This window comes from Aspergillus uvarum (genome assembly GCF_003184745.1).
Source record: "Aspergillus uvarum CBS 121591 unplaced genomic scaffold BO82scaffold_14, whole genome shotgun sequence".
Classification (NCBI taxonomy): domain Eukaryota; kingdom Fungi; phylum Ascomycota; class Eurotiomycetes; order Eurotiales; family Aspergillaceae; genus Aspergillus; species Aspergillus uvarum.
The window spans coordinates 371,442-394,227 of NW_020291311.1; the positions used below are offsets into that span (position 1 = coordinate 371,442).

A 22,786-nucleotide genomic window follows, 5' to 3' on the forward strand; every position below is an offset into this window, starting at 1 on the left:
CCCTCACGGACCAGGTGTCGGTGTTGGTGTAGGTGTCGCCGAGGCCCCATTGCCCGGCCCACGAGCCTTCTTCTTTTTCTTCTTCCGGGCTACCACGGCCGGCTTGGCCCCGTAGTCGCCCATCTCCAACACGGACCCACAAGTCAAGCACTCGCCTTTCTCGAGCGGCTCGCAGAAGATACTCAGACAGATGGAGCAGACAAACCCGATATCCACGACGCGGCGGTGACAGAAGCAGGCGGCGCGGAAATCCACGTCGACGCGCGTGGGGAGGATGAGATGGCGGCGGGAGCGCTGGTCCGGCAGGAACGCCATCATCAGGTACTGCAGCAGACCCCGGGGCTCGGCGAGGGCCATGTACACGCCCTTGGTGGCGTCGGCGGCCTGCTGCAGAAACACGGCGTCGCCAGCGAGCTTGCACACGTCGATGGGGATCTGCAGGCGCTGGCAGGCGAAGATGGCGTTCATGATGGGGATGTACTGGTGCGCGGCGCCGGTGGCGCTGCTGACGCTGAGGATGAGGATGCGCGACTGCAGCCCGGCTTCCGTGCTGGCCTTCGGACCCGACGCTGCGCCACCGGTTGCGTTGGTGGTGGTAGTGTTGCTACTGCCGCTGGCGTTGGGATCCGTCTCCCCGCCGTGCGCCTCGGCCCACGCGATTGTCCGGCGGTTGATGTGGCTCAGCGCCAGCGTGAGTGCCCCGGCCATCAGGGTGGAGGTTGTTGCGCTGAGGTCTTCGGGCGTCGTACCGGCGAGTAACCTGTGCAGGTTCTGGGTGACCTGTTCCTCGACGATGCGGAAGGGACGGTATTTGTTCATTTCGGTGGTTGGTGGCGGTCGGTTGTGGTTTTCGGGATGCATGGGCGTGTCGCCGTCGGTGTCTGCAGGTTGTGCTTGGGTTTGTGGTGCGGAAGAGGAGGCAACCGGATATAGCCATGTTGCCTTTTGGGTGTGTGAGGCGACCACGGCCACTTCGTTGGCGTAGTTGCAGGCGAGGTGGGCGTTCAGGAAGACGAGGATGTTAGCTACGGCGGTCGAGAGCGGGAGGGCGGATTGGTTGCTTAGTTGGGCCCAGGCGTGCGGGTTGGTGTCGATGATGACGGTTAGGAGGGAGGGGGGCCGGTCTGGTTTTTGGGGTTAGTTTGGGGGGATGGGGAGGCTGGAGGGGGTTGGAGTGGGATTACCGTGGGCACTGGTTGAGTAGTGCTCTGTTGCATCGATGGTGTTCATTTTTGGGTTGGTGTTTGGAGGCGCGGTGAAAGGTTGGGTAGGTTGGTGGGGGGGCTTTCCGGAGGAAGTGTGGGTAGTTTGGGATTTAGTTAGCGGGCGAGAGAGTTCATTGTGCTGTGTAGAGAGAAGGTTGAACGATAGGTTTGCAGATAGAGAGGTATTTCAAAAGTAGTGGTGGAGGAGTATAAAGCATCGTTGAATTGATAAAGATAAGGCGGAGAGATTGGGAGTACACCGCCTGCGCCACCGCTCCCAACGAGCACGGCAGCTTCTAGTTGCTTGCTGAATTGGGAATAGTGCAAGACTGTGTACGGAGTACTTCCCTTACTGAGTGATTGGTTTCTATAGTCATCAACTTCCTTTCAACTGCTACTGAAATTGAACCCTTTGGGCAGGTGAAAATAGCCATTGCCTTGATAAGAAAGAAACCTATTCTGATCAACAAATCAGAGACTAGGATCAATGCTCAATCCTCCGCATTTGCACTGTAGTGACCTCCTCCGGACTATATATCTTTCGGACCATTCTGTAAACAAACAGCCGCGAGGTGTGCGAAGACCTGCTTCCACAAACGAAATCAACGCCCTGACCGCCGCCGCGAAGGCATGAGCCTGCAAATACACTACTAGGAAAGACTAGTTTGTATCTGCAGATCAGTATTACGAGTAGCAGGACGGATGAACTGCGCCAACTTCCAATGATATCATCTCCTCGGGCTGTTCCTTTCCCGAGGGCTGTTACATTCCTACCTACTAGCCCAGGTCGCATTCCCCTCCTCCGTCTTGTTCAAGCATGAGGACCTTTATTGAGATATACCTACCGTAGTACGTTTATACATCTACACTTCCACACAACAAGTTCCTAGACAAATCCCCTCCAAAAAAGCCATGGCCCTCGCCAACAGACTAGCAATCCTCCCCGGAGGCCTAGGTAACTACACCCACCCATACAACATCCTCACTCCACCACCTTTCCCCACCACCCAAACTACGCTCATCCCCCCACAGCGCCTCCCTTCCTTTCCTACCATAAACCCAAGTTACTTTACTCACCAGGACCACTACAAGCAGGCGGCCTCGGCACCAGCATCGGCCAGAAACTCCGCCAACAAGGCGCGCAGCTCGCCATCCTCTACGCCCCCTTCGAAGCCGCCCGGCGCGACCAACTCCTGGAAGCCGGGTATGGGGCAGCTGCTCACCACCGCCACAGGGACATCCTCACCTACGAATGCGACATTACGTCGCCCGAGTCCGTCGAGTCGGCGTTCACTAAGTTGGCGGACGAGTTGCTATGGCCCTCGCCGTCTACACGGGCACCGTTGCAATCATCAAACCCCACGATCTTTCCGAGCATCCTGATCAATACGGCCGGGTATGTCTCGTTGAGCGACATGGAGGCGACGCCGCCCGAGGAGACGCTGAAGCATCTTACGACCAACGTGCTGGGACCGATGTTGTGCGCGCAGGCGTTCGCGCGGCTTTACTTCGCGCGGGCGTTCGCTTCGGAAGGGCAACAGGCGTCGAGATCGATGCCGCAGCCGCCGCCGGGGAGGATCGTGAACATCGCCTCCCAGGCGGCGCATGTGGCGTTGCCGCGCCACGGGGCATATTGTGCGTCCAAGGCGGCGTTGCTAGGCTTGACGCGGAGTATGGCGTCCGAGTGGGCAGGGAGGGGCATCACGGCTAATTCGGTATCGCCCACCGTGGCGTGGACGGAGCTGGGCAAGAAAGCCTGGGGGGAGGCTTCGGTCAAGAATGCTTTCCTGAAATCTATCCCAACGGGCAAGTTTGCTTTGCCGGAGGAGGTGGCGGATGCGGTGCTCTTTGTCTGTCAGGTAAGTAGACTTTGAAGGGGAACGCCCTGCATGGTGGTCAGTATCAACTAATGACATGGTAGGACTCAAGCGGGATGATCAATGGCGCGGACATCAGGGTCGATGGGGGCTTCACTATCCGGTAGTGGCCAGAGATTGAATGGGGAAGCCGAGCGGGGGATCTACAGGTGCTGAGGTGGTCGCGGAAGGGCAGGGAGGTCGTTGCATCCAAAATGGTCTATCGCTATTTCGTGCCATCGCGACCGCGGTAGGAGTATCTAACAAGCTATGCGAAGCTTACTACTACCCACTATCCGTCCATTAAGGACAAACGTAAACGATGATCGAGTTCTAGATGGGAAGGATTTCCCAAATGTAATCTATGTGTAATTAATCGGGCCAAATGTCCAGCTGGCCGCTTGTTGAATCAGCACCGGAGCTGCCTCAGAGAATCGCCTCCGGCTTCACGTGAAGACCGTTGTCCTTCTCCTCCGTCTGGTCCAGCACGGGAATTCTGATCGAATCTTTGAGAGCAGTAGGTGTGGGCTGTGCCAAAGGACTGGGCTGCGGTGAGACTCCCGGCGTCCCGCGTTTGCTTTCATGTTCAGTAAGTCCTTTTCGGATGGCGAGAACCGAGTCCACAATGACCGCATCGATACCCTCAGCAACTTGAAGCTGTGAAAAGTGTTAGCGACGACAGAAGATCGGCGCCCTTTGTTGACTTACCTTGACGTTGGCCGGGTCATTGTTGATCGCTCCATACGACACACACACCAACCCGGACTCCTTGACCACTCGGACGAGTCGAGGGCACAGAACAAGGGCCTCAGCCTGTGAGACAACACCGAGCAGGTTCCATCGGGATGCAAAGCGGATTGCTTCCTGCAGACTGCTAGCACGGATATCGCCAACAGGAGACGCTCCAGAGTCCGACAAGAAGAGCACGGGAATAGAAGGCTGTTTGAAAGCAAGCAACAAGCAGACGTCGGGATTGAAGCTGGAGAAGATCATGTTGCGTCCCTGGCCCATATCATAGGCTTTGGTAAGGACAGTATCCACAAAAGAATTCAACTCCACTGCATACGTGTCCATCTCTTCCTCCTCGCTTTCGTGGAGCATGGGGTATTCTGGTGGCCGTGGTCAGTTTCTCGTGTGAGTGTTCTTGGACCGAAAGGATACTCACTTAGCTCGATGTTGAATCCAACGGATTGAGGGAGTTTCTTGAACAATTCTTCCAAAGTGGCGAAAGGCGCTTGGATGTGGTTGCCACGACTGTTGCCTTTGAAGCCCTTCTTTTTGAAGTCACGGGTGTGCTTGATCTTCTCGTTCAGCTCGGACGGGTCATATTCCGAGCCACCCACGGACATCGACCGTTGGCGAGGATTAAAGTAACCCTTGTCATTGCCGAAAACGTCTGGCGTCTGGGGTGGCGAGCCAGGGCGACGGGCTGGTTTATTGTCTCCCACCTGAAGAAATTGTTCTAGCGTGAGGGTGTGGACCGGAGCATCGATTCCCGTCTCGCTGACAAGAAAATCATGGTAAATGACAGGTACATGGTCCTTTGTCAGCTGGACGTCGAATTCGACGTAGGAGGCGCCCAGATTAGCAGCAGCGATGAAAGACTGCACAGTGTTCTCGCCAAGCTGTAATGAGTTGCGGCTAGCAAAGTTCTTACCCAAACCACGATGTCCAATTACCATGGTGGAGCTCATACTCTTCCAGTACGTTCGGTCCCCAGTGATTGTCATGTTGGGATGCTTGAATGGCGTAATGATCAGGAAATTGAACGTGACCGAGCCGATCACTTCTAACGTGTTTGCTGCAACGATAGGGACCGTAGAGTCGCCTTTGAGGTTGATACGGTGGGAACCAAGTGTAGGCTTGATACTCGAAAGCAAGGCAACACCCCGTCCAACAATTTTGTCCTTAGAGCCAGCGTAGGTTGGGACTAGATCAAATAGGAGCCTGACTTTGGAAGCATCTTTGGCGTGGAAAACGATGGGCTCAGTGGAAATATTGTCCTGAACAGGAAGGTCAATGATTTCAGGCTCCCCTCGGGCCCCGCTAGCAGAAACGACAATCGACAAAGCAGTGTCGAGCTGAGTAGAATGAGCGCTCTCCATTGGGATTCGATCAAGATTGACAGCCTCGAGAGAGCTTCGCATGTCCATTGTGCCCAAGCTGACCAGAACCATGGACTCATCAGTGAGATACCGATGGCCAAAGGTCTTGATAGGCTCTGCATTGCGTAACGGGGTATTGGTGGAAGGTGCATTAGACCGCCTGTCAGACAAAGAAGACGGGGGAGGAGATGGTGGAGCGGACGAGACAGTTGGAACGGGGATGACAGGCTCCGCTTCGCTGATCTCGGGAGGTGGTGTGACTTTGGCAAGGCATCGAGCGATGTCGAGATGGCCTCTCAAAGCCGCATGCTCCTTGGCAGTCCAACCGGAGGAGTCAAGCCTTTCGAGCTCGGCGCCTGCTTTGATCAGCAATTCCACAACTCTCAAAGCTCCATCGACGCAAGCGATGAACAGTGGAGTCCATCCATACGTCTTCTCAGCGAGTTCAGTATCGGCCTTCTGTTCTGCATTACCCTGCAGCAGGATATCCGCGCATTCATGATGCCCAAAGCGGGCAGCGACATGCAGGGCGGTTTCACCGTGGTCATCCTGATAGTTAATGTCCACTCCGGCCTCAACCAAAAGGCGTACGATGTCGACAAAGTTTGCTTTGGTCGCCAAAGCCAGCACAGCACTGGAGCGCGAGACTTGCTTGCGGATTTTGGCTTTGTCTTTATTGGCCCCATGCCAATTTTCGGACTCAAGGAGATATTTCGTAGTCAAGGGATGGCCGCCCACAACACTCAGATGCAATGGAGCCCAGCCATCATTGTCCTGCCAACGTGGGCCATCGATTCCTTCAATGACGTCGAACATATCCCAGGCCTGCAGGTGCTCGATGATGACTTCGCACACAACCTTGAATCCATATTGTGCTGCATAGTGAAGCGGGGTACGCCCCGAGATATCCTTCGCAAGAAGGGCTTCGCGCTGGGTAGGGTGAAGCTGGTCTAGTATATGCTGCAGCAGCGACACCGACGGATCAGATCTTTCCAGATGCTGAGGGAAATCTTCCTCTTTCACGACCGAACGAGGCGCTTGCAGAGTAGGCATAGCAGCAGGAGTGATGTAGTTCGATGTTTCCAAAGGGAAGTCAAGGACCATAGAAGCAGACTGCTCCGAATCGTTGGTGGGCTGCGCTCGACCGATCGAGATCACCAATCGATGGATACAGTTACGCTTATTGATATCGTCCTCCTCATCCAGCGTGTCCATGCGGTTCAGCAACACTGTGATGCAAGCGTTCGCGCGATAATAGATGGATCGCTGGAGGAGACTTTGAAGGACTTTGGGCCAGATGTGTTCTCCCGAGTCATCAGCAGCCACCTTCAAGGTCTCGAGTAACTCCAGTAGAACGTGTGTATCATTTTTGCGCAACGCTTCGTCAACAGCCTGGAGCATACTGGATGGCAAATTCAGATGGGGGCGGGATCGGCCTGCCTTAAATGACAGGGACGAGTGTGTAGAGCTGGCATCATCGTTGATCTTCTGTTCCCCAAGAAACGACAAGCGGTCATTGATGGTTTTCAGAGTACTGGTTATATCCGGATTCGACGCGAAGGGCAGTGGGTCGACTTTCGTCTCCAGATACTTCTGCTGTGTCTGAACGCCGACTTTCTTGTCCAACTTCTTGGTGATCTTGATGAAGCCCCGACGGTTGACTTCTCCGTACCACTGGAGTTTGCGCCATTGACCACGTAGTTCGAGCAATGCCGCCAACAGATCCTCAACTTCCTCGGAATCCAAGCGCTGGCGGCCATCCAGTGACGGACCATATCGCTCTTCCAAAATTTTCATGCGGCGCGCAAAGTCGGCGTATTTCTTGTTATAGAAGTAGTCGACATCCTCGAGGTTTCGATCGAGCGCGTAGAAAAATCCTAGAGTTCGAGTCAGAAAAAAGCGCTCGACGGCCTAGGTGGTACAAAGCTTACCTGTAAGATCGGCCTCATGGCCAGCCTTTACGTTCTCCGCCGCAGCTTTGATGAGCCGTTTCAAGTCCTTGTAATGAATATAGTTCGCGCTCCATTCCGGAACAACATTGCGGGGCAAGTTGCGTCCAAATTTCATTTTCGAGAGAATTCAAGTCGGAGTTGATTGCAGTCGTTTGAGATGAGGATAGAAGGTGGGATATAAGCTCTTCTAGAACTCGTCTAGGAGTTCTGTTCGACCAAGGAACTGAGTACAGCTGACGAAATGATGATCAAATGGAGAATAAGTGGATCTGGGGCAGACAAAAGGAAAATGACAAGTCAGACTTCGAGCACAACGCCATGTGTTAGTCTATCGCGGAGTCATGGTCAGAAAGATAGATGGGGTAGTGGGAAGAACCTGGATAGTAGGATCGTGAGAGAGAAAGAGATGGATGCTTTTGAAGATTGAAGAAAAGCAGGAGAGAGCCACGGGTCATATACAGTTCGGAATCCTTGGGACCAAGCGACAAAGGAAAGGGACCGAGCTATCAGCACGTGCGAGAGTCGGCCAAGACATATGATCGAAGGGAACCGACAAAAATATCAGTTGCTAACCCGAGTGGGGATGAAAGGAATCCACCCCGACGTAAGAAGAGGAGGAATTCCGGGGCGGAATGACCATTGAACGCGGGCGGCTGGATCTGCTGCACGCCGGACGCTCCCTGATTTGCCCGCAATCTCCTCCGCAGAAAACTGGTTCGGCCCAGTGTCTGAGAGTCTGTGAGTGAGGAATTCGATTCTTAGCAGATTGGTTTCGCCATTGGATCTGTGTGAAGAACAGGTCAAATGGCGGTAACCTTGTGTTGAATCCGGGCAATTCACTGAACTGAATTGTGACTTGGGAGCGAGTGTTCGAATGTTCGATCAAAAGGGGGCCATTCTCCGGTTCTTGATCTAAGTCTCACACCAGCTGCTAGTCTGCCAATAGCGCTGACTTGCTCCCCCACCAATTCACAAATTAAGCCTTCTAGACTGTTGGACTGTCATCGAACAGTCTATAGTGCTTTTGATAGGCGATAAGTCCGGTGACTCGCTACTTTCTAGGTCGCGGAGGCTGGCGGATTCGAGAAGCAGAAGTTCTTTCTGGCGGGATATTCCCTCGCAGCGATGATCACCGTTCCCCTCACTGTCACCTCACTTCTGATTTGTGGCCAGATGCGTTGGGGGGGTAGGGAGGAGGGGTGAGTCGTGGCTGGACATTGTCCACTCGAAGTTCGAAAGGTTCGATTAACCATTTTAGCGTTGCCTGTGATTGCATGGTTCCAATAAAGAAGGGTTGCAAACTTTCTGAGGTTATTCTGAGTAACTTCACACATACTAAGTAAGAAGGATTGTTGCATTTCGGGAGTTATTGTCGCTGTCCGGAGAAGACGGAAAACTCCCGTCAAGTCAGATGACCTCCCTCCAAGCTGCAGAGTCACTGTACTCGACTCTAACGTGACCTGCTCCTGTACACACTAGTGATTCATTATGCTGCAAAGTAGACATTCCTCACCTCAATCTTAACTGCACTTCTTGGTATTGGCTCAGCTTTATTATTTATTCCTTGGAAGTTCAACAATGGCCTTGCTACGGAAATGCATTGCACAGTATTAGAAAGGAGCTGTTACATCCTGGTCGCCTGACCTCAAGGTCAGCAATGTATACTCTATTCGATCACGCGGCTTTCTTCTACAGCCCGGACTTCATCGAGAAAGAACATGGAGGCTTTATATGATTGTCTCGATTCCTCTTTGCCCTTGTATAAGATTAGAATGGAGACATCAAATTGCCGCTCTCCTCGAGGTAATGAGAAAGAAGAGACTGGGCGTTCTGGCTACTCTATAACGCCTCATTGCACCATGAACCTCATCGTCTAGCTGTGTGCTAGAGACAATATCGGATTTTGAGAAAGTCTTTGAAATAGTTCTAATACAACAAGGCTGCAGTGGATTACATTTCCTACCTCACTGTTGAGTTTGAGTGCTTGTGGTCTAGTGGATTATGTTCAGTTTGCGATAGCGAGTCTGCAGTCAGCCTGACGTATAGATTGATATTCTATGCTCACTGTCTCAGTCTTTGCAATATGATACAAAGATGTTCTGGTTGACTGCAACGAACATTACTGCTGGGCACCTTGAACTGGTCTTTGGTACAGTGGGAGGGATGAACAGTGCACTCCCCAGTTTTGCTACGAAAACGTCACAGCGATGTACCGCCTGCCCGATAGCTCTGCGAGAGAAATGCCTATGGCCAAGCACCTTCATTAGCGTATCTGCTGGCAGAATTCGGCTAAAAGAGCGAACTTCCAAACGATAGAGGGCGCATTGTCTTGACTGGGCATTGTATGGCTATGGATATTCAATACTGATTACTCCATCAGTGTTTGAGTACCACCTAGCGTGCGCTTTCGTTTTACTTCTTACCTAGACGATGTTTGCTACCCCCTTCTCACACTTCAAGGCTGATAGTCGCCCTACATATCTTTCATCCAATGGTGCCGTGGTGGCAACCAAGAAATGGCTTTGTTACGAGGTATCTCCACTGTGTCGAGGGAACAAGTCCACGAATCAACCAAGTAGCCCCCACCATCAGCCTTCTTCCGTTCGACGAAGCCTTGATAACGACATCTCGCCCTTTGCAGGTAGCTTGGGTTATGCGATTCAGGTGCATGATCACTGTCGTTACGGCAGAAAGTCCCTCCAATCAGTGACTCTGGCCCCTCAGCCAAGTCTCGTTCGAGAATAATTGCTTCGAAAGAGAGGGGTAGACAGGGCAACGGTTGGGCCTCTATGAGTTGAATGAGTCCATTGCGGTGATTAACCGACGGCTATGGGGTGAAGCCTGTGAAGAGCATGGCTATGCAATCGGGAAAGGTGCGGGCTGCCACCATCTATGCATGCCCACCAGACACAGATGTAACCTTCCGGTGACTAGCTTGAACGCAGGTCGAGGTCATATGCACGTCTAAAGGCTCGTATTCATCAAGGACCTCACCAGACGATATGATCAGTTTTTCTGCGCAAGAAGTAGACGACTTCCTCCTAAGGAATGGCGCAACTGTAGCGTGGATATAGTCACCTTGGACAAGATACCTCAGCCGGTAATCACCGCGGAGTTGAATATATCATAGGTGGAGACAGTCCAGGCCCCAGGAGATATCACACGATGTCATCCGGCCAGATACTTGCAGCAATTGTAGCCCGGGTCGCGAGGCTGGAGTCTCTGGCGACCGGATTTTGGACCCATTCATGATAGCTGGACCAAACTCTGAATATAGTGGACCCGAGAATGTGGTTCAAGGCAGCGAGGAGACACAATGTGTCTGGTGTTGCATAGCACTAGCCTTGTCGTCCACAAGTTGTGTGCTTCATCCCTTTGTCCGAGACGAAGTAGAAGCATGAAGCCTCGCGATGTGCGGATGACGAAGCATTGCAGAATACTACCTAATTTCTGATACGAGTTGAGCCATGCGAATATGCAAATGTATCTTCTGTTACGGTCAATTGAACCCTCGGTCATGTTCCGTGGTATAGATCAGCTCCGGAGGAGGTTGATGACATTATCATATCGTCTGCGAAGCGCCCCTTTGCCGTCTTATATGCATACACGAGGAAATGGGCTCCAGAGAGCGTGCATAGCGGTACTGATTCCGCACTATGTTTGTATAGCTTTAATCGAAGTGGATTCGTGGTTATGATCGTGGTACACATCGCAGCATTTCGCAGCGGTTCTGGCCGCGTTGATGAGGCTCCATGGCGCTTCAGAGTCGCTTGGTGGCCGTGGCAAATCAAGCAAAAGATTTAGCCTGATTGTTCTTGATTTTAATAAGGTATTGTTTGTGGTGACATCTTGGAGTTTTCCCTCAGAAGAGGAGTAGCGCTGAGAAGCCTTGCACGAGTCAGTATTTGTGAGCATCGCCCTTGCTGATGTAACTCATTTGCCGTGCTTACATTTGCCAAGTTAGTTTCTATGCAGGGAAGGAATCAGCTTAAGCGATAGTAAGTCGTTGATTCTTCAGCAATGTCAGTATGGCGGAATCCAGTAGACCTGTTTCTTCATGCCTTCTGGATTGGGGGGCTCAAGGTTCTATCTATGTGTCAAAGGTTATCAGCCTTCTGGGATGATTCTAGGTTTGGTTTCAATGGCTCTGTAGGGCCCCACTAGCATGCGGAGAAGAGAGCCTCCTTCCAAGTTGACCGCCTTCGTAGCTCCATCAAGCATCGTCTACTCAATCCATTAACTAGGCTGCGAGCATCGCGTACTGCTTCCCAGTATCTTCTACTTAGTACACCAACATCAGCCACTTCGACGTCTGGCAGTAGCGTCTGGAAATATCTTCAAATGAGGAAGACAGTAAATACTGTCGAATGACATTTTGTACACATTGATAACATGGGAATAGGCTGGCTGCATGCTTGCTGCAACCGTCTCCAATTAGCCTTGTCCGCAATGACGGCCCATTGGGAAGTGACGCCGTTCTGAATACGAGATTCATGGCGAAGTCCTGCTGATGAGCCCACTTTGATGGGAGTCAGCACTACCACATTCATCCGGGGCCTGCGCAGGTCAGGATGATGTGAACCCATCGCGCAACTGGTGTGGTCTATAGCTATCACCTACTAGGCAGGCTCTCTTTCTTTTGCTATATAAAGAGGCCTGTTTCTTCTCATGAAAGATGTCAGTCTACAGAGCTCAACAAGAATCGGATTCATCTCTTTTTCAACTTCGCATTCCACACCTTGATGTTATATTTCTTCTTTTCTGTCTACACCACACACAGCAAGATGAAGCAATTCATGAGCTTGAGCTTGGCTGCTTGTCTGGTCGCTGGTGTTCTTGCCATCCCAATACCTGATGTTGGTTCAGTCTCCACAATTGATGGCAATACCAGTGACTGGAAGCGGGATAACACTGATGGCAACACCAGCGATTGGAAGCGCAGGGACAACACTGTCGACGGCAACACCAGCGACTGGAAGCGTTCCGATGAATCTGTTGATGGCAACACCAGCGATTGGAAGCGTTCCGATGAATCTGTTGATGGCAACACTAGCGATTGGAAGCGTTCCGATGAATCTGTTGATGGCAACACCAGCGACTGGAAGCGCAACGAGAACACTGTCCTCTGAAAACTCTTTGACTAGGACCAGCGGACGGCAACGAGAAGTAGGTATTTAATCAGACAGTCTCTATGACCTTTACTTACACCTCCCCCATTTAGGTAAATCCTCGACAACAAATCCATTACTCTCGCCCAAAGACAAGTCCACGCATTGAAAACACCATACGCAATCACATAGTTCAAGACAAACACCACAAACGAAGTAGGCCAATATGATAACGTCCTCTCCATCAGCGAGAAGCCAAAACGTCAGAGACCGAGTTCTAGTCTAGTCAGTAAAGTTAAAATGCACAAGATAAAATTCCCCAATTGACTTCAACATAGATAAACCAGAGGGAGATCCACCTAGACGTCCATATAACAAACATAGCTAAATCACCACAATTGTCCCTCATAGTCGCGCATACATCTACACCTACACCCTTAACCTCGCCACAAACCCTCCCTCCTCCTTACCAACAAATCCCCCAAGCAAACAACCCCTAAAACTCAACCACCCAGAAAACAAAAAGTAGACCTTAATCCCACCGAACCAAGAAAATAACTCAAAAGACACGCAGAAATGCAGAATTACACAAACTGCGTCATAAGTATCCCCAAACCAGCCCAGCCGGGCTGCCGGCCGGCAGGGTGACCGGTTAAGTAAAGTGTGTTTATGTTTGCATGCGCGATTTTTCGACCACCACCACGAGCAAAAGAATTCCCCTCAAAACCTCGCCCTCTCGCCCCCTTTCTTAATTCTGCTTCCCCTTCGTTTTTTTACTCTTCCTCTGTTTTCGTTGTCGCAATAAAGGCTATATCTTCCCTCAATTAACAACAGAAGATGCACTCCACTGTTGACTGACGGGTAATCTCGCAGACAAGAAAGATCCTGGATAAATCATCCCTACCCTACAGATATATCACTCAGCAGGTGCAATAGGCCAAGTGGGAGAAAGAGCTCAACTTGAAGTCAAGCACGACCTCACTCAAACTCACAAAGAGCAGCCAACACACCCTCAGCAATGGACTGCCTTAATCTTCATTGGAAAAGGCTTGACTACTAGGAGTACCAGCTTCCAACAATTGGCTATACACATTCCGCTTCGCGGGTGGTTTCCCCATTCTCATCTCCCTCCTTCTCTCCACTTTTCCCCCCACTCAAATCTCGTCCACCCCCGCATTTTCTTGGGTTACTCCGCATCAACTATTCAACTCCCTTGCCAATCACCGGAAGGCCATGATTACACTTAATCTACTTCTGGATTGGGTGAAAATATATCTCATCGAGAGAGTCATTCAATAAATAGCTATCAAGGTGGTCATCGTCTTGATTCGACACAAAAGAGCACATCATTCTGGTCTATGGCGGACTCGAAAAGGGACAAATGCACTCGGAATTCCTGACGCATTGAGAAAACCAGCCACCGTTCCCCACGCTCATAAGACCAGCAACATTCGTTAAGCTTAAGCAACACATCATAACACCAAATGTCAGACAGGCTGATGAACGCCGTTAAAAACCACAAACAACCGGACCGAACACCGAAACCTTGACGTGAGCTTTGATACCGCAAACTCACAACGCTTTATCGAGCAAAATAGGTATGAAACACCGAGAATAAATAGGGGAAATGTGAAAGCTCGTTAAGAAGACATGAAGCCTACGACACCAGAGGCTTAAGAGCTTCGACACCAACTTGGAGGACAGCGGGATTTTTCGTCTTCTTTAGCAGATTTGTCAAGATGTCGATGCCCCCGTTCTGCTTGATGGCATCCTTGGCCCGACGAGCAACATCACCGGTGGCAAGACAGGTCATATTCCTGACACAGGCAACGCCGCGATGTACAAGCCCGTCGTCTTCTTCCTGGCATAGACCAAGCAGCAACTGAACACCACGAGGCCGTTCTAGAACTCCTGCGATCGCTGCATCGAACTCAGTCAGCACGGCGAGAGCTCCGCCCGCAGCACTTTGCGTGGCGAGGTCATCAGTGTCGGTGAGGGCCAATAGGATGTGCAGACGCTGGGCAGCACGTTTCGAGCCATCGGCAAACTTCACTACACCTGATTCGCAGGTCATCAAGTTACAGACAAGCTCACAAGCAGCGCGCTGTACCAGGGGACTATGGGCAAGAAGGAGTTCCTCGATGACAGGCCAGGCTTGGCGAACAATGGCTTCAGGAGCGGACTCATCAGGGTGCGAGGCCAAATTCGTCAGAGCCAACAAGCTCTCAAAGACAGGAAGCAAGTCCCGCGGTTGCTCGGTGGAAAGATTGGTTGTCTCTGGAACGGAAAGCAGTGCAGTCAAAGGCCGAATGGCAGACGTGATCTGAGGGAAACCAGAACTTGGGAAAACAAGCGCAGGGTTGACAGAGATCAAGATTCGCGCCAGCGCATGCGAAGCATTGCTGACTATTTCAGTTGGCGATGAGCCCTGCTTCACGGTTGACATACCAATCAATAACTTGACGGCTCCCTGTTGTGCTAGAGTACCGCGAGACTTGCGATCACGCGAGAGAGAGAGGAGAATCTTGCTCATGAGAAGTTGTACAGAAGGCAGGCTGGTCTTGACACAGTCGACCAGAAGGGGGACAATTCCTGCTTCGACGAGTGCGGTGCAACGAGCAATGACGTGTTGCTCTTCGTCTAAGGGGTCGGGGCCGTTTCGGGCCTTGGGCGATGCTTCAGCGTATGACTTGAGCTGTGAAACTTTCTTTTGTTCCTCCGTCAGGTTGGGGAGAAACTGGGTGAGATTCATGATGATCATCAAGCCACCATAGAGGACTGACGGAACAGTAGAATTTTCGTGTAACACTCTAAGGAGGTTCTGCACAAAGACTGGATCCTTGGCAAGCTGCTCCTTCACGGCGGGCTTGACAGAGGCATAGGCCAGACCTTCAATTACATTAGCCATGCTCTCACCCTTACGCTTCGACATCGAGTCTTTGAACCGGTCAACCAGCTCGATAACCCGGGTGTCATCGTCCTGGAGTTTATCAGTGGTTTCGGAGGGCGCGACCTGCGCGGCAGTCCGAACCTTGGCCAGGATAACCGCTGCCAACTCGGAGCTTTGGTCACTTCCATTGGTGAGAAGATGAGAGAGCCAGGTAGACAGATGTTTGAAGATCGCCTCACGGCAATCTTTGTTGACGCAGGCTGCATTGAGAAGTTCCAAGAAAGATGTTTCAACTTTGCGGCTCTTCACATCCCTGGAAGTCAGAGGAGCCAATGCAGCCAGAAAATTCTCCGAGAGAAAAAGAGCTGCGGCAGCCTCCGGAATCACAGGGAAGACGGCAGCAGTTGCAGAGAAGGCCTCAATCAGCCCATCACTGCGGGCCTTGATCACCTTGGAAGAGACCAGGTTGGAGAATCGATTTTGGCCAACTTCTTTCGAGACCTCGAGGTACTTGACTGTTGCCAAAGTAGCCTGGCTTCTCCACTCAAGAGGTAGGCGAAGATCCAGGGACGACAAAATTACATCCAGACTCTCATCATCCACCAAATCCTGCAACCGAGCCGCATCAACGGCCAGCAGCCGCGCAATGCCTTTGAGCGAGCGACCGTCCTCATCGTGACCAGACTCCATGAGCTTGGCGATGAATAGCTGAAAGAGCTCACGCTCACAATGCAGACGAGCATCCTGCGATGGCCAAACGGAGGGATCTAGGACAACGGTATCGAGGCAAACCGCAGCTGCGTCGCCCCTTTCGTAAATCTCGTCGAAGAAGGTGGTGACCGAGATCTGAAGTTGGTTGGAGAAGTGCTGGCGCACGCTTGCGCTCTGGCGAACCAAACCGGAGATAATGTCGTCCTGCAGCGAGGACAAGGCATGTGGGCGTTGCGCCAAGATAGATTTGACACATTCCAGTGCGACCTCCTCGGGCGGTTTGAGGCCGTCGGTGCGCAAGTAGAGGGCGGCATCTTTACCCGCCGGTTCGTCCTTCCCTGAAGTATACCGGCGGCAGAGATCTAGGAGGTGATGGCCATTTCCCTCCTCCTCTTGGATCTTCAGAAAAGCTTCCTTGACAGCTGGATGCTCGGGCGCTAAGGTGAGGGCTTCTCGAAGGTTCCGCGAAGCGGCCTGCGATAGATGACATTAGCCACCTGAAGCGGTCGCAAACTGACGCGACAGCACGGAAGACTCTCGGATAGACGAAGTACTAAGGAGAAACGTGTAAGTCAGACATACCTCACGGTGACCAGCATCTATCAATTCAACAGCCTCTCGAGTCAAATGTACGGCACGGTCTTCGCTCGTTGAGTGAACCATGTCAGGCCTGGAAGGTAGATAAGGCGGGAGCGGAAGGATTAATTCGCAAGTGAAGAGAACTCGGTCGGTAGAAGGATGAAAGAATAAAACGGGACAAAGCCACGGTCGGGTGGAAGGAAAAGAATGAGGAGGAGGGAGGAGAATAAGAAGAAGAGAAGAGGAGAAGGAGGAGAGAGCGCGAGTCAAGCCAGGGGAAGTACAGGAGTTGTGGTGAAAAGTGGAGGAGGAGTGGAGATTATTTTGCAGTAGTAGCAAGAAAGTAGTGAGGATTAACCAAAGAGCAGCTGTGTCAACCCGCAGTAGTGGTGATGATGATGGTAGAGCGACGCGACAGCCGGACAATCATCGGCGGAGGAGAAAAACCTCGGGAGATAAGGAAACTAACTGGGCTCTATTGATGTGATGTCAATGGGAACAAGGGAACCAGAGAATATGAAGAAGATGGTGTGGTGGTAAGTTGGTGGTGGTGGTCGTTGTCGTCGTAAAAAGAAAACCGAGCTGGGCTTATCTTTTTACTTTTTTTTTGTTTGACTTTTTTTTTTGCCTCCAAGGCATGGAGGGAAAGGATGGAAAGGGTGGATTCCATTGAATGGAGACTGGAGAGGATAAGAAAAGGTGGTCCGTGTGACTGGCTTTCCTTTTCTGGCACTCACTCACTCTTACCATCTTCTTCATCCAAGCTCGGTGCTCAGTGCTCTCAGCCTCTCTTTCTTTCTCCGTCTCTCTTTTCCTGCCTGCCTCGGACCTCCGACGCTCGTTTCCTGCAACCATGAGACACACATCTTCATTTCCACCGCCCCTCCCACCCCACTCCCCAACTGCATTTCCATTCCAGTCCTCTTTCTTCGATTATCATTTTCCAGGCTTCTATGCATTGTTCATAGCTGCATTATGATTATCATGAACTGCCCTTACTTGACCTTAGCATAGCCAGGTATCTTTCCAGTACTTCCGGCCAATCCGTCTATCCGTCCGACGGTCGGAGCTCCCCCTCGTTTCGGCAGCCGCTCTTCGGAAGGCGGCTTAACTCCGACCACACTTGGCTATCGATACGCTATCGTTATCATCAATCATCATCATTAGAAGACAAGAATACAACAATGCTGACTGCCAATTGCGGGATTCCGGCCCCTAAACCCTCTCTTCCCCGCCTGTTAGACTGTCACAGAAACTGGACAATCGACTCAGCTTGCAGCAAGAAATTCTCACTGACTGGCTACTCTCCCGGAGCAATTTGGTTGCCGCGGGGAATCTATTCCGGTACCCCCTCCTCTGTCGTGGACGATAAGATGAGCCGGGAGGAGGGGAGATGGGACAGATCGCGACAGCGTCTAAGAATAAGCAAACCAACTCGTCGGCCTGGAACCGATTGCCAACTCCAGTCAAACTTGCAGCTGTGGTCCAGACCCCATTCATCCCAGCATGAAACCAGGTAGAGAACCACCGTAGCCAACTGGACTATCCATCTGGGTTCTGCAGTGCAGCAAAGATGACGACGATAAGGCAGTGCAGCAGCAGCTATTGCCAAAGGGGGAGGACCAAGGAGTGCCAACCTTGAGTATGTGATGCATATCTAACGAAAAGCTGCCTATCTAATCGGAACCTCGGGCTCCGTCAAGACATGAAACCAACCACGGCAGTCCACGGCAACACGTTTCTCACTCTGACTCTCGTTGTGGTAAACGTAAATCCAATGGATGACTCCTGGAGCTAACTCGTCATAATTGAGGACGTGCTTTTAGGCTGTTCTCAGCGTTTGATCCCCTTCTCTACCTCCCCTCTTCGCCAATAGTCCTTCATACCGCCACACTAGTTCCTGTCTTGGCTACAGACTACAGTTCCTCCGATCTGCAGCTTCACATATTGTTCCACGGAGGTGCGCCCAGTGTGACGACCCGCCCACCGAATTCGGTGTTTGCTTTGCTAGGCTGCGTTGCTTATGCTGACCTTACGCCTACGGGTGGGTACAGTCCAAGTACTCCGTACCTTGTCGCTATCAAACTACTCAGTGGATGATTGTCACAGCATAACATAGCCCCCCTTAAGCCCCATCCCGGGGAAAGGGGGAAGGGGGTCCATCGCGAACTACGGCGAGGCCACCATCGCCGAGGACCCTCCCCTTCCGGCCGCGGGCGCGGGCGCTTGGACGCCGAGAGACCAAGCCAGCCAAACAAACCACCGTGAATCCACCCAAGAATACCTAGTAATCTGTCGGGCCAAGAACCCTGAGCCATTCCCCTCCCCCTTCCAAACTTCCAAATTCGGGCCGTTTCGATCCAGATCACAGGAAGCAAGCCACGTCCACCCTTCCAAGTTCCCCCATCGATTATCCATTGCCAATCGCTCTAGCAGGCGGCGAGGCGGTCGCTTCTGTGTGGTCCGTGCCAATAACATTTAACTTCTCATTGGAAATCATTGCCTATACCCATACTCTCAATTCAGCGAGCCGTCGGGAGGGAAATCCCCATTGACAATGGTCCGTCCGTCTGGATCCCGTCCAGTCGGTCGTCATCGTTTATAGAGCGGACATTAATCCGCGGTCATATTTTTTCTGTACATTCTTGGCTTGTCAAATCGTAAGCGGAGCACAAGTCCGAGGGTGGGATGGATGGTCGGATAATCTCAAACCAACCGTGTGTGTATATGTGGCTCAACCAGCGAAGAGTGAGAGGCAACTGACTCCGCTCGACTCGATTCAACTCAATGTTCTTTGTTCTAGTAGGTGGCATGTGTACTGGGTAAACTGTACTGTACTATGGCCTCCCGCTTCGCTCTCTCTCCCTCTCTCCCTCTACACTCCAGAAATCTGACTACGTATATTCATTTCATCACACATCACACATCACACGCAGCCCGCCTCACACAATAACCAACACCAACCCGTGATACTTCATCCACAGCAGGTTTTCACCAACCCTCCCCTCCCCTTTCCACTATCACTACGTCATGATAGCCCATGATCCCCTTCCCCTGAGAATCAATCACTACAAGACAAAGGCATCCTAAAGCGACAGATCACATGAGACACCCTTCCTTGATACTGGAGTGCAGATCGCTGGTGCCAACTCGCACGCGCCGGACGCCACGTGATCTGGCCGCCGCCGCCGCCCTGGAACGCTCCAGATCGGGGCCGCCGTGGACGGAGGAGCCAGTCGCCGTCGCCGTCCGAGCACCGCTCATGACCGGAGCCGCCACCAGCTCGACGGCCGTGGAAGGTTCCAGGTTGCCTCCTGCTGCTGCTGCGGCGCCTTCCAGCGCGAACACCTCCACCATCCACTCGTACCAGACCTTGCGGTTGTCCGTTTGGCGGTACATGGTGACAACCACCTCGCCATTATCGGGGACGTTGAGGGGGGTCTGCCGTTTGATTTTTCCAATGTTAATTTTCAACCCTCATAAACAGTAATTCTCAAGGATATCTCTGAGATGTAGGGTTACGCGGGGACATTTTCGAGGCAAAAACTGACCTTGAGAGGGAAGTAGATGGGGAACCAGCTAATCATATCCTGGCTCTTGGCGTCCATGGTCACGGGATTCGTCGACAGTTCGATGTCGCGGTAGAGCACAGTTTCGAAATAGCCCGCCAGGCCGTGGCAGACGCCGCGGTTCTGGACGGGGAACGTCAGGCGGGTGCGGCGCACGTTGTGGGCGTTGGAGATCGTCGACGAGGACGGGGACTGCGGCGGGATATTGAGGTTCGGGTGTTCGAAGGACCAGGTGGTCTGCACGAAGGGAATGGGTGTCTCGCTGGATCCGCCGGCGCCGGGCAGCGTGGAGATCGAGTTGCGGACGCTGTGGTGGCTCCCGGCGCCGGAGTTCATCAGCGCGGCGGCCGAGGGCTGGTTCGAGGACAGGAAGTCGATGGCGTGCAGCATCACCACGTACGGCGTCTCGGGGGCGGCGGGGTTGGAAATGGACTGGTTCATCACGTCGGCGTGTAGTTTGGGCGCCGCGATCGGGGTGAGATGGGCGGTGTATGAGGCCGGGATGGAGATGCCGTGGACGGGGGTGAGGAGGTGGGTGACGCCGTCGAGGCATTCGGGCGAAAGCTCGTTGTCGCCGAAGGAGCCTAGCAGCTCGGAGACGAGGATGTCGATCGTGGTAGGGACGAGTTCGGGTTTCGCGGTGCCAGAGGTGGGTGATTGCGTCGAGTTCTGGATTTGAGTATTAGCGTTAAAATGGGGACTCTTGTCATTTGCATATGGAGAGAAAGTGTCTGGCTGTTCTTACCAATGCCGGAGCGGTTCCCTTCGCGATCTGAGGGCCCTTCCAGCTTCGCATGTCGGAGTGGACCAGCGTGACTTTACCGCCCCAGTGATTCTTGTTGTGACGCTGGAGAAGAACAAATGCGTTGGGATTCTTCTCCACCGCCCAAAGGTCAATTTCCACGCCTGTTTCGGCGCTGGCTCGAAGCGCACGGCCGACGAGCGGTCCTCGACCGGCTCCCACAACAGCGACCGATACTTTGCCATCGGGCCCGGATTTCGGCTTCTTCGACCAGTCCGTCAGGGCCTTCGCGATGGCTCTTTCGTACCAATCGTACTTGATGGGGTCTTTCTCGAAGACCTCGTAGGTGATACTCTCCAGATTGACGGTTAATGGCTGCAGCGGGGCTTGGAGATAATCTTGATAGCCTGTCCCAAACCGTTCCATAGCGCTGCGGGGAGGTTGGCGGGACTGGAGGTTTCTGACATAAGATAGATGAGGAGTGGGATCGTGGTGCTTCTTGTTCGAGACTGCAGCCTGCGCGAGGCTGGGATACTCCGGGCCTGGTGCATCAGGGTTCTCAAAGGACTCGTCCACCTCCACTCCTGGAATAGGGCCAACTTCACAAAGGAGGATCCAGGGGGCGGTTCGGAGGCGCATGAATCGAGCAATCAAAGCTTGGTGTGCCTTTGACAGCACGGGGTATCCTTTTTGGTTTTTGAGGAAGGTATTACCATGAATCGTGAGCATGTGAGTGGGCTCCGAGTACCAGCGGGACTGCACGGACATCGGAGGAAGTTGCTTGGGCAGTGCGAGTGCTAGTACAATGATCAGCAAGACTATACAAGAGCAGGATTGAGACTACGAAGATGCAGCGGTGTACCATACCTACGACGAGTCTTGTGTGGTATTTACAGACTCTTCTGATGATATCCCAGGCATCCCAGGTGCCGAACGGGTCAATCTGTGACACCGAATCGACCGAGTCACTGACAAACTCCTTGCGCGCGAGGCTGGCCAAATCTGTAATTTTGTCTCCTTGGAGATCCGGGGTGTCGGCCATCTGCGTCCAGATGTGGAATTGAATGTAAGGCGCGACATTTATGGCATCTTGCACGGCTCGTGCATAGTAGATGATCTGCTCCGAATGAGCGTCATTGTGGTGGAGTTTTGGCCCCGGGATCAGAAGGTATCCAATTCCACAGAAGGCGGCATAGTTCACTTCCAGCATGAAGACCTGGCGAGAGATGTCTGCAATCAGAGGGTCCGGAGAGCACAAGTCAATCCAGGAGCTGGTTACGCCGACCAGCTGGGTCATTGCCTCGTTCGGGGTCATGTGCGTATCAGCGGGTCCCAGCTCAGGAATCACGAGCGGCCGTGTGTTATCGCTGGTCATCATCGTTCCATTGGACCCTGGTGCCGAAGGTTGTAAGCTCCCTTGATAGGTCGAGAGAAGAGCGAGCACTCGGGATTGGAAGTGGGAGGTGGTTACCGGCGCAGTCAACATGTCATACTATCCAGGAAGAAGAATTAGCAGATGATTGCATCCTAGGGTTGTAGCTTCGTACATTACTCTCGTGTGCTGCTTGTACCATTTCATTGGTAATGGGTGCCTTTCGGTCCTCCTCATGCTGCCCGATGCAGAAGGTCATGTTGACAGTGTCGGAGTTGGTAAAGGACTCCATTTTGGCAGACAAAGAGATATTAAAGAGATGGGAGGTGGTTCTGCCTGCGAGTTTCGGGGCGATAAAAGTAAATGGACTGCGTGAAGAGCGATTGGACTATATATCGTCGAGAACGGCTTGTTGATCGGATGAAGATTGCGGTCCCACCTGTGGTCGATCAATTGAGTTTCAATACAAGAAGTGATGTTAGGCCATTGTAGGAAAGAGGGAGTTGCAGGGTGTATGAAGAGGTGAGTACTAACAAGAGCCAGCCACGCAATGGGGTTGAAGAGGAGAACTGCCGGCCTGTGCTCACCAACGATGTGTGCCTGGGTGGATGAAGCTGGCTGTCAAACGTGGTTCTGCTGCTCTTTTTCCCCTTGCCAGTCCGAACCGCCGTGGGGTAAATAGCGGCAGAATACTTTG

The 22,786-nt window shown here is 52.4% G+C and overlaps 6 protein-coding genes across 6 annotated transcripts; 2 read left to right on the top strand and 4 right to left on the bottom strand.

Annotated features, from left to right (window-relative positions):
• Positions 1–3: 3 nt before the first annotated feature.
• Positions 4–1,230, bottom strand: BO82DRAFT_400242 (TFIIH/NER complex subunit TFB4; the record flags this gene model as incomplete). The annotated part of the gene is made up of 2 exons (XM_025639169.1): positions 4–1,124; positions 1,185–1,230. The coding sequence occupies 2 exons, from the start codon at positions 1,228–1,230 to the stop codon at positions 4–6; spliced, it is 1,167 nt and encodes a 388-aa protein (XP_025494048.1).
• Positions 1,231–2,071: 841 nt separating this feature from the next.
• Positions 2,072–3,216, top strand: BO82DRAFT_352587 (putative short-chain dehydrogenase/reductase). The gene is made up of 3 exons (XM_025634734.1): positions 2,072–2,160; positions 2,298–3,064; positions 3,127–3,216. The coding sequence occupies exons 1-3, from the start codon at positions 2,118–2,120 to the stop codon at positions 3,187–3,189; spliced, it is 873 nt and encodes a 290-aa protein (XP_025494049.1). The 5' UTR covers positions 2,072–2,117; the 3' UTR covers positions 3,190–3,216.
• Positions 3,217–3,487: 271 nt separating this feature from the next.
• Positions 3,488–7,233, bottom strand: BO82DRAFT_278591 (glycerophosphocholine phosphodiesterase; the record flags this gene model as incomplete). The annotated part of the gene is made up of 4 exons (XM_025631227.1): positions 3,488–3,718; positions 3,770–4,170; positions 4,227–7,043; positions 7,098–7,233. The coding sequence occupies 4 exons, from the start codon at positions 7,231–7,233 to the stop codon at positions 3,488–3,490; spliced, it is 3,585 nt and encodes a 1,194-aa protein (XP_025494050.1).
• A 4,560-nt stretch (positions 7,234–11,793) lies between these two features.
• BO82DRAFT_35341 (uncharacterized protein) lies at positions 11,794–12,556 on the top strand. Its single transcript, XM_025634942.1, has 2 exons — positions 11,794–12,284; positions 12,340–12,556. The coding sequence occupies exons 1-2, from the start codon at positions 11,973–11,975 to the stop codon at positions 12,454–12,456; spliced, it is 429 nt and encodes a 142-aa protein (XP_025494051.1). The 5' UTR covers positions 11,794–11,972; the 3' UTR covers positions 12,457–12,556.
• Positions 12,557–13,468: 912 nt separating this feature from the next.
• BO82DRAFT_35421 (UNC45-central domain-containing protein) lies at positions 13,469–16,742 on the bottom strand. Its single transcript, XM_025635151.1, has 2 exons — positions 16,410–16,742; positions 13,469–16,301 (listed from the first exon to the last, which is right to left on the bottom strand). Exons 1-2 carry the CDS (start codon positions 16,488–16,490, stop codon positions 13,884–13,886), a joined length of 2,499 nt encoding a protein of 832 aa, XP_025494052.1. The 5' UTR covers positions 16,491–16,742; the 3' UTR covers positions 13,469–13,883.
• Positions 16,743–19,194: 2,452 nt separating this feature from the next.
• BO82DRAFT_35361 (protein arginine N-methyltransferase) lies at positions 19,195–22,710 on the bottom strand. The gene is made up of 6 exons (XM_025635001.1): positions 22,624–22,710; positions 22,265–22,528; positions 21,585–22,209; positions 20,721–21,514; positions 19,958–20,644; positions 19,195–19,847 (listed from the first exon to the last, which is right to left on the bottom strand). Exons 2-6 carry the CDS (start codon positions 22,379–22,381, stop codon positions 19,506–19,508), a joined length of 2,565 nt encoding a protein of 854 aa, XP_025494053.1. The 5' UTR covers positions 22,382–22,528; positions 22,624–22,710; the 3' UTR covers positions 19,195–19,505.
• Between the last annotated feature and the right edge of the window lie 76 nt (positions 22,711–22,786).